General features: G+C 42.6%; 1 protein-coding gene across 1 annotated transcript in view; it reads right to left on the bottom strand.

Moving 5' to 3' along the window:
- The window catches only part of RBPJ (recombination signal binding protein for immunoglobulin kappa J region), an 85,638-nt gene extending 71,999 nt beyond the window's left edge, over nucleotides 1–13,639 (bottom strand). Inside the window, exon 1 of the mRNA XM_081924545.1 lies at nucleotides 13,554–13,639. Within this exon, the coding sequence (XP_081780671.1) occupies nucleotides 13,554–13,636 (83 nt within the window). The 5' untranslated portion in view covers nucleotides 13,637–13,639. The remainder of the gene's footprint in view (nucleotides 1–13,553) is intronic.
- Between the last annotated feature and the right edge of the window lie 2,670 nt (nucleotides 13,640–16,309).

Raw genomic sequence — 16,309 nt, forward strand, 5'->3', positions numbered from 1 at the left:
GGAGTGGAGACGCTCCTTCAGATATACTGGACCGAGGCCTTTTAGGGCTTTAAAGGTCCGCACCAACACTTTGAATTGTGCTCAGAAACGTACTGGGAGCCAATGTAGGTCTTTCAAGACCGGTGTTATGTGGTCTCGGCGGCCACTCCCAGTCACCAGTCTAGCTGCCGCATTCTGGATTAGTTGTAGTTTCCGGGTCACCTTCAAAGGAATGGAAGGGATGCGACTACAGTCATACCTCAGGTTACAGACGCTTCAAGTTGCACGTTTTTGGGTTGCGCACCATGCCAAACCCAGAAGTACCGGAACGGGTTACTTCCGGGTTTCGGCACGTGAGCATGCACAGAAGTGCTAAATCATGCTTTCGGCAGAAGTGCAGAATCGTGACCTGCACAGGTGCAGCGCTGCGGGTTGCAAACATGCCTCCCGCACGGATCATGTTCGCAACCCGAGCGTCCACTGTACAGGCACAAAACCTTTCTGATTCTAAGTGCATCCCACCTTTGGTGTGGATAGGAAAAAGCACAATCACCCTCCTAAAAACAGTGACCAGTGGTGTGGATAATCCATTTCCCACCCAAAACATTACACTGGCCCCCTAGACTCCTTTTAGCACAGTCCTATGCCAAATATGGCACATGCATGTTGCTTTCCCCCCTCCATGTTTAGTAAATTGGTAAGAATTCAGGTATGATTATCAATGGAGGATTCAGTTGCAACTTTGGTAGGGCAACTGAAAGGATGATCTCCAGGGAGTAAAAAGAGAATTGACTGGTAATTTATGGCTAGGGTGACTTTTGAGAAACAAGAACTGTGCCTGGAATGCAAGTTTGGCTAACATCTGGGAAAGCTCAATTATGCTAAACATTTCCAGTTATATAAGACTGAGTCAAAACTCACTGAGGGGAAGGAGAATTAGAAGCAAAATGGAAACCTTCCAGAGCTTCATAACTTTATGGCAGCAAAGTGTAGGAAATGAGTTTAATATGTTCAAATTTAACGCTACTTTTAAGTTTCTTAAGGTGAATAAGATGGGAACCAAGAAGCTACTTTATGTTGCTTACATCCTCCACAAATGCTCAGGGCACCATTTGTAGGTTTTGTCCTCAAAACAACCCAGATTTGGATGACAGATAGCAAATAGCCCAAGGTCACCCTCTGTGCTTCATGGCTTAGTAAAGCCTGAACCCAGATCTGCTTTCAGTACTGTACTATTTTCCTCCTGCTTCACTTCCAGACAGTGCATATCCCATAACATTCTGCTGAAATTCCATAATTTTTCAATACCACAAATATTCTGATTTATTTTGGTTCCACTTTTGTTGTGCTGGGCAGCAATAATGTGGTAGCTTTGGGAAGCATTTTGCGATGAGCTAAAGCAGAATTAATCCACCACTCGTCCACCATTGCTGTCTCAAGAATTTACTGGTTGATCTGATAAAGTTAATACTGCAGGTACAAACAGTATTGAAAGTGGGGTTGCGTGTGACAAACCTGAAAAACATCAAGAAATAAGGCATTCAGGGGAAACGAACTGAAAAGCATTTGGGTACACAGAAGAATCCGAAACATAACATTTTAGGGAAAGTATAGTTGTTGTGTTGGTCACGGAGTGTTTATTTTCCTTGATCTGTGATGTTAACCTCTGGAGTACTTTGAGGCCTGGCACAGGCTGAGAGAAAGGATATTTTTGAAAGCAATTGGCTTTCCGTGTGGAACGCTGTGCTTGGCTTCGACTCTCTACGCCATAGTGAAGCACAGTACGCTATGGTAACTAATTAGCATAGAAATCCAAATATTGTGACCATTCCTTAGGGCAAAACTACATGTCAACAGAAAACCATAGATTTCCTGGAGCTAAGTTATCCTCATAAGTCAAATGCTGTGGTGGGAATGCTTGCAGGGAAAATCACTAGGTAGGAACATGCAGGCAAATTCTGAGTCAGGCTCCCTTTGGCTATGCACACGTTAGCAGCTTAAAATGGAGCAAAGTCGTCGTCGTTGTCCTGTCTCCCCCCCCCCCCCACATTTCAAGTCATATTGTTGCATTGCTGTGCACACCAGGGAGAGGATGGCTTCACCCAATGTGCGTTACCTGCTCAGTAAGAAATATTCATTGTTATACATAAAACAGAATGTGCTTCCATGTAAAATGAGGAGCAAGGTGGCTGAACGAGGGTGTGCCAATGATGATGTTAGTGTTACAGACCCTCCAAGTGTCCCTATTTCCCAGGGACAGTCCTGGATTTACAGAAGCCATTCCGGTTTCTGATTTGATCCTGGAATGCCCCACTTTTCCTTAGGCTGTCCCTATTTTCATCAGAGAAATGTTGGACGGAATGGAGTTATGTGACCCCTGAGCCAAGGAGATGAGTATATAGTTTTTAAAGGTAAAGGTAAAGGGACCCCTGACATTAGGTCCAGTCGTGGCCGACTCTGGGGTTGCAGCGCTCATCTCACTCAGCGTACAGCTTCCAGGTCATGTGGCCAGCATGACTAAGCCGCTTCTGGCGAACCAGAGCAGCGCATGGAAATGCTGTTTACCTTCCTGCCGGAGCGGTACCTATTTATCTATTTGCACTTTGACGGGCTTTCGAACTGCTAGGTTGGCAGGAGCAGGGACCAAGCAACGGGAGCTCACCCTGTCGCGGGGATTTGAACCGCCAGCCTTCTGATCGGCAAGTCCTAGGCTCTGTGGTTTAACCCACAGCGCCACCCGTGTCCCCTATCTTTTAGAAAACATTGAAAGGCAGCCCTGTATAGGGAAGTTGTTTAATGTTTAATGTTTTATTATGTTTTTTAATATGTTGGAAGCTACCCAGAATACCTGGGGCAGCCCCATCAGATGGGCAGGCTCTTATTATTATTTAATAGGACGTCCCTGTTTTCTTTCATAGAATTCTACTCAGTAGTGATCCAGAGTAGATTCCAATGTATAGTTAGCAGAGTAAAAATTTGCAGGATTCCCAAAAAACAGACCAGTGGCAAATGCAATTCATCCAGCACAGCTTTATTGCTACTGAAGGCAAATGAGCATCATGGTCACAAATCCAATACATTCAGGAATGGCACTGTCCATAAGAAAACCAGTTGCAGCAGACGTAACTTAAACTTACAAGAACTTACAAGAAGTCTAAACCTTAACACTAAGCATATTATGTACAGTGTGACCTTGACAGAAAGATATAACAGGGTCAGTTTAATCCAGCTGTACTCAGCTTCTCTAAAGGTATAACCCAAACATCATGAACCTTCTGCTTGCTTCTTTCACACAGAGAAGCTTCCTGAACCCTCCTGAATTAATTAGAATAGGAAAGATCACACCAGATCATTACTTTCTGTGCTAAGAAATGCAACTGACAGTTTCATCAGAGAAATGCTGGAGGGTATGGTTTGGTTTTTAAAGCGCTTTGCGGCTTTTGTTTCACTTTGTTTACAACCAAGTCATATGCAAGTCATTTCGTATGCCCATACCTGCACCCACTCACCCCAAACTCTCACTGTCGTCAGTACATGAGTTGTCATTTGCATATGCACAATGGCTGTCTGGAATGTGGACACTCAGCTGGAATACAAACTGAATGTAGCTCAAATCGGATGGAAGCCAGTTTGAGGGGAAATACTATGGTTTTCCCAGTAGTGATGTATGGAAGTGAGAGCTGGACCATAAAGAAAGCTGATCGCCAAAGAATTGATGCTTTTCAATTATGGTGGTGGAGAAGACTCTTGAGAGTCCCATGGACTGCAAGAAGATCAAACCTCTCCATTCTGAAGGAAATCAGCCCTGAGTGCTCACTGGAAGGACAGATCGTGAAGCTGAGGCTCCAATACTTTGGCCACCTCATGAGAAGAGAAGACTCCCTGGAAAAGACCCTGATGTTGGGAAAGATGGAGGGCACAAGGAGCAGGGGACGACAGAGGATGAGATGGTTGGACAGTGTTCTCGAAGCTACCAGCATGAGTTTGACCAAACTGTGGGAGGCAGTGGAAGACAGGAGTGCCTGGCGTGCTCTGGTCCATGGGGTCACAAAGAGTCGGACATGACAAACGATTAAACAACAACATTGAACGGCAGCATTTCTCAAGAAAGTACAGGCTAGATAGGGATTGTGGATTGTGCCTATATGGCTTCAGACGCCAGCAGTGGCAGTGCACTGGAGCCAGAATAAATTGGTAATGTGCTCACAGCCTTGGCGTTTGCACAAGATAATTAGGAGGATCCATGATGTTAGATTTCTGAAATTTTAGGCATCTTTTTGCTAGTCTGGAGACTTCAGTTACAAATATATTTTTAATGCCTTCAACGTGCTTTAAAAAAAAAGCTTGTGGGATTTGTGGAATTAGAGTACCTTAATAATAATGAGATGAAAGGATCTGTGAATTGGCACCCCTGAGCTGAATAATCTATTTTTATCTAGCAGAGAATTCTCTGCAGAGAATTCTGTAGAGAACATCAGGCACCAGAATGAAAGTTTTAAAAGCAATTTTCAAAAAATTATATTTGTTTATTTGAGCTGTGGATCTTCTCCAGGTAATTAGTTACACATGTTTTGGTTGTGCCCCAGGGTTAGTAAATTCTTGGATGAGGTAATAAATAGATGGCGTGGCTTTGGAAACTGACAACCGCAATACCCCAAACATCCAGTAAGTAAGAACATTTGAATCTTTAAGAACTTTGAAATCCAAAGTAACCACAGAGGGGAAAAGGAAAATCCAGCCATCGCATTACATAGCTGTTCTGTGAAGGAGAAAAATACTATAAAAAATGGAAACCAGAACCAAACATTCTTTCACCATCCTGAAGAGCTGAAAACAAGACTATTTGCCAGGGGCAATTTACCCCAGCATTTCTGCATAAATCATTGTGTGCAGCGATGGCAGTTTGGTTCCTGCCTGGACTTTTGAGGGGTAGGGACTCAAAGGGTTCTCAAGGCTTCGCTAAGCTAGGCTGCCTAGGTCTCTCCTGAAGCATCTTTCCCAGGGAAAATACCGTATTTTTTGCACCATAACACTCACTTTTTTCTCCTAAAAAGTAAGGGAAAATGTCTGTGCGTGTTATGGAGGGAATGCCTACGGGTGGCATGCCTATGGATTTTCCTCCTTTAAAAACTATGCGCATGTTATGGTCGGGTGCGTGTTATAGAGCGAAAAATACGGTACCTTGGGGTGATCGAGGTCAGGGAGCTTCTGACTGGCAACGAATCCATGACCATTAGAAAAATACCCAAAACAAAAAAAATTCCTTCCAGTAGCACCTTAAAGACCAACTAAGTTAGTTCTTGGTATGAGCTTTCGTGTGCATGCACACTTCTTCAGAAAAATACCCAGTTTCTACTCGCTGCCCGGGAGATGAGCTATGCACTTGGTCCCACTTTGCACGTCCACATGAATTCTTAGCCATGGCATTGAGCAGAGGGCATAGATTGGCTCCTAATTCTTTCTCCCGCTTTGAGCCGGGTTGTGAGTGTCAGTTTGCATTTCTTTTTTTCTTTTTTAAAAAATAATATTTATTATTTTCAGTAAATAAGCATAATACTAAAGAATTAACAGTAACAAAAACAAACAGAAAATAAAAAAGAAAAAAAGAAAAAAAAGAACATACAATACAGTATAATGCCACTTAATTAATTACAATTAAGTACCACCCATCTTCATAAACATAGTATTTGAGTTCCTCGAGTCTCTTCCGTCTGAATTTCTTAGTAATTATCTGTAGCAGTTTCCAATATCAATATTTTAAAAAACCAAATCACAGTCATAATCACATTACATCACTTTCCTTATCGTGCATTTTCTTATTTATAAATTTAATCCCAATTTAATCCTAGGCCTAATTGATTCTTTCAAGTGATTACATATCTTTAATATTACATTATTTATTCAAATAGTCTTTAAATTTCTTCCAGTTTGCATTTCTTGGTACAGAAAGTATTGATCTGATGTGTAGAGATCTTTCCTATTCTAATTAATTCAAGAGGGTTCTGGGAGCTTCTCTGTGTGAAAGAGACAAGCAGAAAGTTCATGATATTTGGGTTATTCTTCCATAGAAGCTGAGTACAGCTGGCTTAAAATGGATTTGTTATCTCTTTCTGTCAAGGTCATGCTGACTATAATAAGAGGCCAGAAGGAGCCTGGGTTTCACTTTTCCCTTGCTGTCTCTTTTCCTTCTAGTGTGCTGTTCTGTACATAGTATGCTTAGTGTTAAAGTTTAGACTTATTATAAGTTATTGTAAGTTTAAGTTAAGTCTGCTGCAACTGGTTTTCTTATGGACAGTGCCATTCCTGAATGTATTGGATTTGTGACCATTATGCTCATTTGCCTTCAGTAGCAGTAAAGCTTTGCTGGATGAAATATTAATTGCCTCTGGTCTTATTTTGGGGGAATCCTGCAACGTGTCTACGTTTTTACTCTGCTAACTATACATTGGTATATGCTCTGGATCAATACTGAGTAGAATTCCATGACAGTGAGTTCACAGCATACTAAGCGAGGGCTGGGGGAAACTAATTTGCTTCTCAGAATCTCCACTGAACACTCAACCTTAAAGACATCCACATTTCACTGGGTGTAAAACAAATTATTGTTTTAATGGGGATGGGGTTTTCAGTTTGGGTGGGTGCTGTTTTATTTGGAGGGTGGGGCTGTTTTAAATTGTTAAATGCTATAGGTTAATTTTTGTACTTGTGTGCTGGAGTATTGTTTAGGGGCTTTCGTTACGTGTGCATTGTTTATTAGCATGTATACATTAGTATTATTGTTTTGGTAAGGTTTTGATTGTTTTTATTAACCTGTGTGGAAGACTTGCAACGTATCAGCATGCAGCTAGGGTTTGTTATCCAACATAACTTTGACTAGCATGGATTTTTTTGAAGTAAAATAACAGCACATAATTCTCAGGGGAAGAAACAAGACCTTTTAACTGCTATGATCACACCCATTTTATCGTGCCCTAACAGATCTTGCACAGAAAAGCGCCAAAAAATTAGTCACATTTAATAAACAAAGTGCAAAGAGGGAAGGGGTGTGTGTGAAATATCATTCTTTTCCCCTGGCTATATGCATATTCTTGCATAATTTGTACTGTACTGCTAAATGCATAAATATTTTGGGGGAGGGGATTACCTCACACTAGTTGCACGTCGAGGTCCCCAAGATACCACACAGAAAAACACAATGACACTTAATTTTTGTTTAAGGTTTTTGGCATAATTTTGGCCACAACTTTATTCAAATTACAGCAATGTGAGTGGTTGCTTAGGCATTGGCAGCACTAACTGCCCCCGCACGGGGACAGCTCTGACATTTGCACCCCCCGCGAAGTCAGCAAGGGTAAGTCACCTGGGGAGAGAGACAGGACTGCGAACCATGCCTCACCTCTCCCCAGAATGCTCCCAGGGGTTTGCGTGGCCCTAGCCCCTTGCCAGGGGGTTTCGGACAAAAGCATGGGGAGCCCCTGGGTTCCTTTAACGGTAAAACCCTTCAGCAGCAGCAGCATTTTGGAGGGGCAGGCACAGCCGAATCCATACCCCCCAAGCAACAATTCCAGACCAATGCCTAACCGCAAACCTTACGCGGTAGGCGAAAACCAAGTGGCACACACTAATCAGCCAAATGGCAAAATTCCTACCAGGCCCGTGCCCCAAAGCAGACGACCCCATGACAGGCAATAGCAAGGTCAAGCAAACAGTCTAACATTAGGGAAGGGAGGGTGGGTGATCCGAAGCACGCAGCGAAAGAGGACGTCCGTTGCTGTGTGCCTTGTATTTAACAAATAGGGCTGTCAATCACTAAATGGCAACATGTAATTTTCCCCAGTAACAGCCCGCCCCTGCTTACGAGTTGGCCAAACCACCTGCCCAGAAACAGCAAGGTGTCTTGGAATCTCCAACCGCAACATGTGCTCTCCGTGATGGAGAACACGCTTTGTGTCCCTTTATTTAAAATGCATCTCTGGGTTACTTGTGGGGCCTGCCTGGTGTTTTTACATGAGTAGAATGTGTGCTTTTATTTAAAATGCATCTCTGGGTTATTTGTGGGATATAGGAATTCATTCATTCCCCCCCCCTATAGTCTGGCCGCCCACAATGTCTGAGGGACAGTGGACCAGCCCCCTGCTGAAAAAGTTTGCTGACCCCTGCCCTAGAACATTAAATATATATTTTTGCTTTTTCCAGTTTAAAAAGAATCGTTGGGACCACACTGATTCTCAGACAAAGCAATAACATTGGGGCGCATCTGGACAACTTATTTTCAGGTGGACATAACTGGGTGTGGCATAATACAGTGGTACCTCGGTTGTTGAACGCAATCCGTTCCGGAAGACCTTTCGACTTCCGAAACGTTCGAAAACCAAGCCACAAAGGACAGTCTGCAAATTCAATGGAGAAAATTGGGGGGGGGGGCACTCAGCGAAAGCTGTTCAACTTCCCAGGCATGTTCAAAAACCGAAGCATTTACTTCAGGGTTTTCGGTTTTCGAAACATGTGGCTTCCGAGACGTTCAACAACCGAGGTGCCACTGTAATCCCAATTACACACACCTGGTGCTGTATAGAAACATGTTTAGGGGATTGTGGCGTGAAAATCTTTAAAGACTGAGAGCGTTACGATGACAAACCACAGTCGTCTTCTTTTGTAGACTGGCATTAGCAGTGATTCTGACTAATATGCAATCACTCAGCGAATGGTGAAAAGCCTTTGTTGAAATAAATGCAGCCAAATATTTCATCACAATGCACTTGCAACCACAGTTATGCAAGCATAGGCCACATGTGATATATTTTACAGAGCTTTACAGTGGAAGAATTCCTTGTTATGAATGTCAAAGTCAGTTGATTTTATTTTTTATTTTTGAAAAGGATTCCCGGAATTTCGTTCTGGCTTCAGACTTACTCTGTTTCAAAAATAAAATGGTTCCCAACCGATTCTATTGCTCAGGACCACAATACTTCAAAAACTGCCTCTCTCCATATGAATCTACTCAGACCCTGAGCTCATCATCTGAGGCCCTTATTTGTTTGCCTAAATGTAAACAGAGAAACTAACCTGGTAATTGCCTAACTGTGGCTCGTTCCATGACATGCCTTTGCAGTTTTATCCAAAGGGAACATAGCAGTGTCGTGTTAGCCATGTCATTCTCATGTGAATACTGAAGGAGACATTTGACCCAGGTGCTCTGCAATGTCAACTCCTCGTTGCTCGGCAGATCTTGCTTCCAGTAACATCACCTATTCTGCGATTCAGCATGCTAAAGTCTCTGGAAATGGACTTTCCTAACTGCCTTCTTAGGTAGTTTTCATGGCTACTGCTACCACTCTCAAAGTTCATTTCTTCTAGGCTTTCATGTCAACGTTTGATGTTAGGTGCTGGCATCATAGGGTTGTCAAGTCTGAGTTTTCAGATTCTCCCAGTCCTCTAGGATATAGGTAAAGGAAAAGGACCCTTGGATGGTTAAGTCCAGTCAAAGGCGACTATGGGGTTGCGGCGCTCATCTCGCTTTCAGGCCAAGGGAGCCAGTGCTTGTCCACAGACACCTTTCTGGGTCATATGGCAGGCATGACTAAACTGCTTCTGGCACAATGGGACACTGGGATGGAAACCAGAGTGCACGGAAACGCCGTTTACCTTCCTGCTGCAGTGGTACCTATTTATCTACTTGCACTGGCGTGCTTTCGAACTGCAAGGTTGGGAGAAGCTGGGACAGAGCAACAGAAGCTCACTCTGACACGGGGATTCGAACCACCGACCTTCTGATCGGCAAGCCCAAGAGGCTCAGTGGTTTAGACCACAGCGCCACAGGATAGACAAGATAAACAAGGATATACAAGACCTACTTTGCCTCTCTCACGTCTTTCTGCATTTGAGATCTGCTCCAGTGAATGCATGCAAAAGAGGCTGCAAAGGAAATGCTTAGCCCTTCCACTTCCTCAGTCTTCATCCTGTATCATCTACAAAGTGGCAAAGGGGGTTTTGTGTGTCTGTGTGTCTGCATTAAAAAGAAGACACCCAGGTTCAGGACTGTGTCTGCTTTTTAATGCTGACTCCTCTTAACAAATTTTCTCACTCTCACACACCAGACTAGCCCAACCCACAGACTTATCTTCCCTCTCTCGTCTAACTCCAGACTGTCTTCTCAACCACTCTAACTCTAACTCTTCTTAACAAATTCTCCCTGTGCTTAAACCTTATACACAGTTAACTCTGCCCCTTGGGTTCCCATTGGTTAGTCATTTTACAATTAGTTAACCCTTTCCCTATGAACCCGGTATGATGTCACACACATAGGAGGGCAAACGCCCAGATACACACACACACACACACACACAGAGAGAGAGAGAGAGAGATACATGATTTTTTATTAAATTTTCTGTTTTACAATTTAAAATACTCATTTTACATCCTTATCTGAAGAAGTGTGCATGCAGACAAAAGCTCATATCAATAACAAACTTAGTTGGTCTCTAAGGTGCTACTGGAAGGAATTTTTTTATTTTACATCCTTAAGATATCAATGACTTCCCTTCTTCTCTTTCCATGGTTCATTTTACATATGATAAATCCCTGCATATGTTACAAAAACTATAGCATTCAGTATTCCATTATTGCATCCATCAAAACTTGTTTACGCTGTTGAATTTATCTTAATGCTGCCAGCATTTTCAGCTGTACACAGATATTTCCCATATATTCAATAAACATTTTCTAATCTTCTCTAAACATACATTCTTCTTGTTCTCTTATTCTATATGTTAAGTCTGCAAATTGTGCATATTCTGTCAACCTAAGTTGCTGTTCTTCTTTGGCTGGGACCTTGCTTGTTTTCCATTTTACCCTTTTACATGTCTACCACATATGAAAAAATGTTCCCTCCACCTCTTTACATCTCCAGTACTTATCCGATTCAGTCTTATACATCTTACAATTTTTGCATTTTGAATACTGGCAGAAGAAATAAACAGTCTGGGTTTTGAGGCTATGGGGGAAATAATGCTAGTGCCAAGAGATTTCTGGCTATCAAAAGCAACTTCTGGGATGCTGGGAAACTTGAGCTGATGCAGCCTGAGACCTGGTACTGATGGCATGAGTACTTGTTTAACATTCGTTCAAACTGTGTATTTGCAAATGAGCTGCTTATCTGAAAAAGAACCATGCATCTCCAGTGCTCTCTCCTAACAAGGAGGCTAGCTCTGCAATTTCCCATCTTTCGGGGCAGATTGACGTGAAAAACGCTAAATTTATTATTACCATTATTACCATTTATTAAATTTGTATACTGCCCTACATCTGAAGAACTCGGGGCAGTTCACAGTATAAAAATAAAAGAAAAAAACACAAAATACATAATAAAAACAAGGAAAAACAAAAACAATAATGTCCCCTTCCACAAACACATTTAAAAGGATATAGGATGCTGAGGCATTTTTGTTGGGGATTGTAGGGAACGACCTGCCAAAAAAGTTGAAAAACATCTTCATGTACGCGACAACGGCCGTGAGAGTTCTGGTAGCACAAGGATGGAAGACTGAAGAAACCCCAACTAAAGAATCATGGCAAGAAAAATTGATGGACTATGCAGAACTGGCAAAATTGACATATAAGTTACGAGACAAGGATAACTGTGACTTTAAGGATGAATGGGAACCTTTTGCAAAGTATTTGAAGATGCAACAAAGTGAACTGGACTCCTTGGCAGGTTTTGAATAAACATTCACAATTTTTTTACTGATAATAATTAGCCAAACAGTTTGAAGATCTACACAACTCTAACATGCAGAAAATAGCGTTATTGGAGAAACCAAAGACTGGAACTGAGGGAAGTTGGGGGGTGGGGTGGGAGGATGGGTTCTGTGGGGGGGAGGGGGGAGGGAGGAAAAAATGGGGAGGGGAATAAGGATATGTTTTTGGAAAATATGTTTTGTTATAACTTTGAATAAATAAATTAAAAAAATAAAAAGAAAAGAAAATTAAAAGGATATAGGATGCTAATAAACTTTGATTCTCTTAATTTGAGTTCCCTTTTTAAGAAAACAACATGTCTGATGCACTAAATGCGGGCATAATATGTCAGACATATGACTCACGTAAAAGCTGAGAGGGAATTCCAAGAAAAATGACCGTGAAATTGAATGACATCCAGAATGCTGCTGCTTGTTTATGCTTGCAAGAAAACAGAAGTGAGGGAATAAAATCACACTGCTGGGCACGAGAGTCCATTGACTGGTTTTATTTGTGCTAGAGTCCAAGCCACTTTGTGAAGACTTTTGCCTTGAAAATCAAGATATAACTCCTTGAATAAGTAATTTAAAAAATGCAGGGAGAGAAGCACAAGCCAAGAGTAAATTTGAATATTTATAGTCTGCATGAGCCTTTGCACTGGCTCTTAAATAGGTGTCTGCACCTAAGGAGGAGAACATAGCATTGCTTTGCCACATTTACTAGGCTTGGAAAAATGAGAGAGTTACGTATTTTTCACTCTATAAGACACATCAGACCACAAGACACATCTAGTTTTTGGAGGAGGAAAACAAGAAAAAAAATGTTCTGAATCTCAGAAGCCAGAACAGCAAGAGGGATCATCCGCTGGGCAGTGAAAGCAGCAATCCCTCTTGCTGTTCTGGCTTCTGGGATAGCTGCACAGCCTGCATTCCCTCCATAAGACGCACACACATTTCCCCTTCCTTTTTAGGAAGGAAAAAGTGAGTCTTATAGAGCAAAAAATACGGTATGTTGAGCTGCCTCTCCCCTCGCACTGCCCACTGAGGGAAGCTGATGCGACTCTTCTCAGCACCCCTGCTATTCTGTTAATGTTGTTAATATTGTTTGTTGATTATATATTCTGTAAAGGTAAAGGGACCCCTGACCATTAGGTCCAGTCGTAACCGACTCTGGGGGGTTCACCACTCATCTCGCTTTATTGGCCGAGGGGGCCGCCATACAGCTTCCGGGTCATGTGGCCAGCATGACTAAGCCGCTTCTGGCGAACCAGAGCAGCGCATGGAAATGCCGTTTACCTTCCCGCTGGAGCGGTACCTATTTATCTACTTGCACTTTGACGTGATTTTGAACTGCTAGGTTGGCAGGAGCAGTTACCGAGCAACGGGAGCTCACCCTGTCATGGGGATTCGAACCGCCGACCTTCTGATCAGCAAGTCCTAGGCTCTGTGGTTTATTCTGTATTGATTTGTTAATCATGTAATATGACTTTTGCTTCAGTTGTGATGTTTGGCTTATTTTTTAGTTGTTGCTCTGTTAACAGTGTTTTATAGATTGCAATTGTTTCGCTGAGTGAAAAATAAGATCCCAGAATTTCCTATGTGGATGGTGAAATAGGGGGCGGGGGGAGCATTTTACTGATTTTTTTTGAGGCGGCGGGAAGGTGGCAATTCTCCTGACATTTGGATGGAGACAAACGAATTAATCAGAAAATTAGCTAGAACACTCCCTAGGAGCATGGGACTTATGAAGGTCAAATAACCAAGGAGCATCTTTAAAAACTGCCCAAAGGGTGGAGGGAAGAACAAGGCTTCAGAATGTCTCCCCTCCTCCCCTCTTACCTTATCTTCTGTGGTAGAAGGGGAGGCAGAAGACCATTCTCTGGGCTTTCAACTGAGCCAAAAATAGTTGTCCGAAGACCCATGTTTCTGACATCAACTGATCCAAAAAAAAAGGCAGTTCTCTGAAGCAGACAGACATCTGCGGTGTCAACCGATCTGAAGGGAGGCAGCTGAAGGAGCTGTTAACTGATCTCAGCATCCTTTCAAACAACTCACCTGGTTTCCTGGGAAACAAAACATTCTGCAGACCATTGTGAAGTCAGATCTTGGCCAAGGCCTCACCCAATGGACTGTGGGCTCTCTCTCTCCATCTCAGGCCCATGTCAACACTTGGTATCTTCATCCAGCTTCCAAGCACCTGGCCTGCCCCTTAATTTTACCCTCACCAGAAGGTCCAGAGCAGCTGGATCTTGGCTTCCCACCACCTGCCTCGCATCCCTATGGGAATAAAAAAGAATAAGGTGGGCCTTGACTGTGATCCAGTTTCCAACATCTCATGAAAATTCACCTGCCTGCCCAGGGTGTTGGGTGGCCGGCTGTTCTTCATTTAGTCATTGTGCATTATCGGTTCCACTGGTTTGAAAGTTCTTGCTAACTCACCACCTCTAGGCAGCTTTCAAAAAACACATTGGTACTCTCAGGGGTTTTTACTTTGTGCCTTATTTTCACTTGAAAACCCACCTTTCCTCCAAAGAACTCAAAGTGGTATGTATGGTGTGCTTTCCCTGTCCAAATTATCCTTGCAATAACCCTCTGAGGTAAGATAGGGAAGTTTTTAATGTTTGAAATTGTATTCTGTTTTGAATCTTCTGTTTAAAGCCCCCCAGAGTAGCTGGGGAAACCCAGCCAGATGGGCGGGGTATAAATAAATAAATAAATAAATAAAATAAGCTAAGCTGCCTCCAATACTGGAAGTAGTATGAGGCTATGGTGGTTCTGAAAGATGCCCCCCCACATCCTGGAGTGGGGGGTGGAGAGTGGGAGCTGGGTGTGTTCACCCTGAGGTAGCATCAACCATACCCTGAGGTAGCATCAACTCTCAAGAGTCTCCTCCAGCACCATAATTCAAAAGCATCAATTCTTCGGCGACCGGCCTTCTTTATGGTCCAGCTCTCACTTCCTTACATCGGTAGACACTTAGCTATCTAAATAAGCTTGTGTGGTATAGTGAAGGCTGAATTGGACTGGATCCAGGAAGATGTGTTTACCTGTAATACCTGGTTAGAAAGTTCGTTATCTCTCAGCTTAATGTACCTCAATAGGTTGTTGGGAAGATACAACTAGGAACACTCCCGTGCTATGCTATCCTGAACTCCCTGAAGGAAGGGTGGGTTGTAAGAAATCCTTAAGGGGCTGCCATGAACTTTTCTTTCAAAACGACAGACTTCCAAGCTGTGTACCTGTTTTATATGGGATTTTCCCTCTGGCTTTCCAAGTAAGCAGCCTCCCTTATTAGTCATGATGTATGAACACGAGCCAAGCTGGAAGGAAGACTAAAATCAACTCATAAAAATAGGCTATTCCTTCCTGTCATTTATAATACTTTTAGTCATCAGAGGAAGAAATAGAAATGCAAATTATTTCCAAATGGGTATATTCTCCAGTGAGCACTGCATAGGGCCCTTTAAATGTGCAATTGAATGTAAAGGCTATTAATCTATTAGCTGTTATTCCAAAAATAATAATGCATCACTCTAAACGAATTTATTCCACCAATTAATTCTGTTGCGCATGACTTGGAATCTGTTTGTCTAAATTCTTATTTACTGAGCTTCCTAAAGAGGGGTGGCTTGGTTTGGCCCCCTGGAAATAGGAAATATTTTAGGCTGTTGATACTAATGGGAGAGTATTTGATCCTTGAAACACAGTTTGGATTTCGGTTGGAACTGAGCCTTCTCCAAAATGCAGTAGGGTGGAATTCCAATAAAGGCAGAAAAAAAATGTGAACTGTCATTGGATAAAAGGGTGGGTTCAGATTTTCCACAGCTGGTAAGAATATTTGGATCATGTGCTATAGTTCTGGTATTTCCATTTGGAACATAACTTTGAAATGAAAAACGCCACTCGTTGACTTTATCATGCTCCCAATACTGCTTTATTCCTAGACTTAAATGCAATGCCAATCGGTACACAATAGTAAGAGGCGGGACAATCACAGAACTGTCATGGGACCCCTGAGCAAAGTCCTGTGATGTGTTTTAGTGAAAAGGACAAAATCATTGTATGAGTTGTGATAGTACTCCATCATCTGGAAAATAATAAAACAGTTGCTCCCTAACAAGGGTTTCAATGTAAACTCTGTAACCCTTGTTACTGAAAATGGCTTTCCAAGGAAAACTGGAAACAATTTTACAGATGGTATTTATCACCACAAATCTTGCAGTGTTCATCCCCTTTTGCCAAGGTAAAAAAATTGACTTTATTCAGGACTTAACTGGTTGTTCTAAGATCTTAATTTAAAAGTGATGTCTCTTTACTAAGTACTAAGTACTCCCTTAAGTTGGGGACGCGGGTGGCACTGTGGGTTAAACCACAGAGCCTAGGACTTGCCGATCAGAAGGTTGGCGATTCGAATCCCCACGACGGACAGAGCTCCTGTCACTCTGTCCCAGCCAAAGGAATGTACATGGCAGATAGTAAACTCTTTATTGTCAAAGGGACGCGGGTCTAAACCACTGAGCCTCTTGGGCTTGCCGATCAGAAGGTCGGCGGTTCAAATCCCCATGACGGGGTGAGCTCCCGTTGCTTGGTCCCTG

Source organism: Podarcis melisellensis, assembly GCF_964234715.1.
Source record: "Podarcis melisellensis genome assembly, chromosome: 9".
Lineage (NCBI taxonomy): Eukaryota > Metazoa > Chordata > Lepidosauria > Squamata > Lacertidae > Podarcis > Podarcis melisellensis.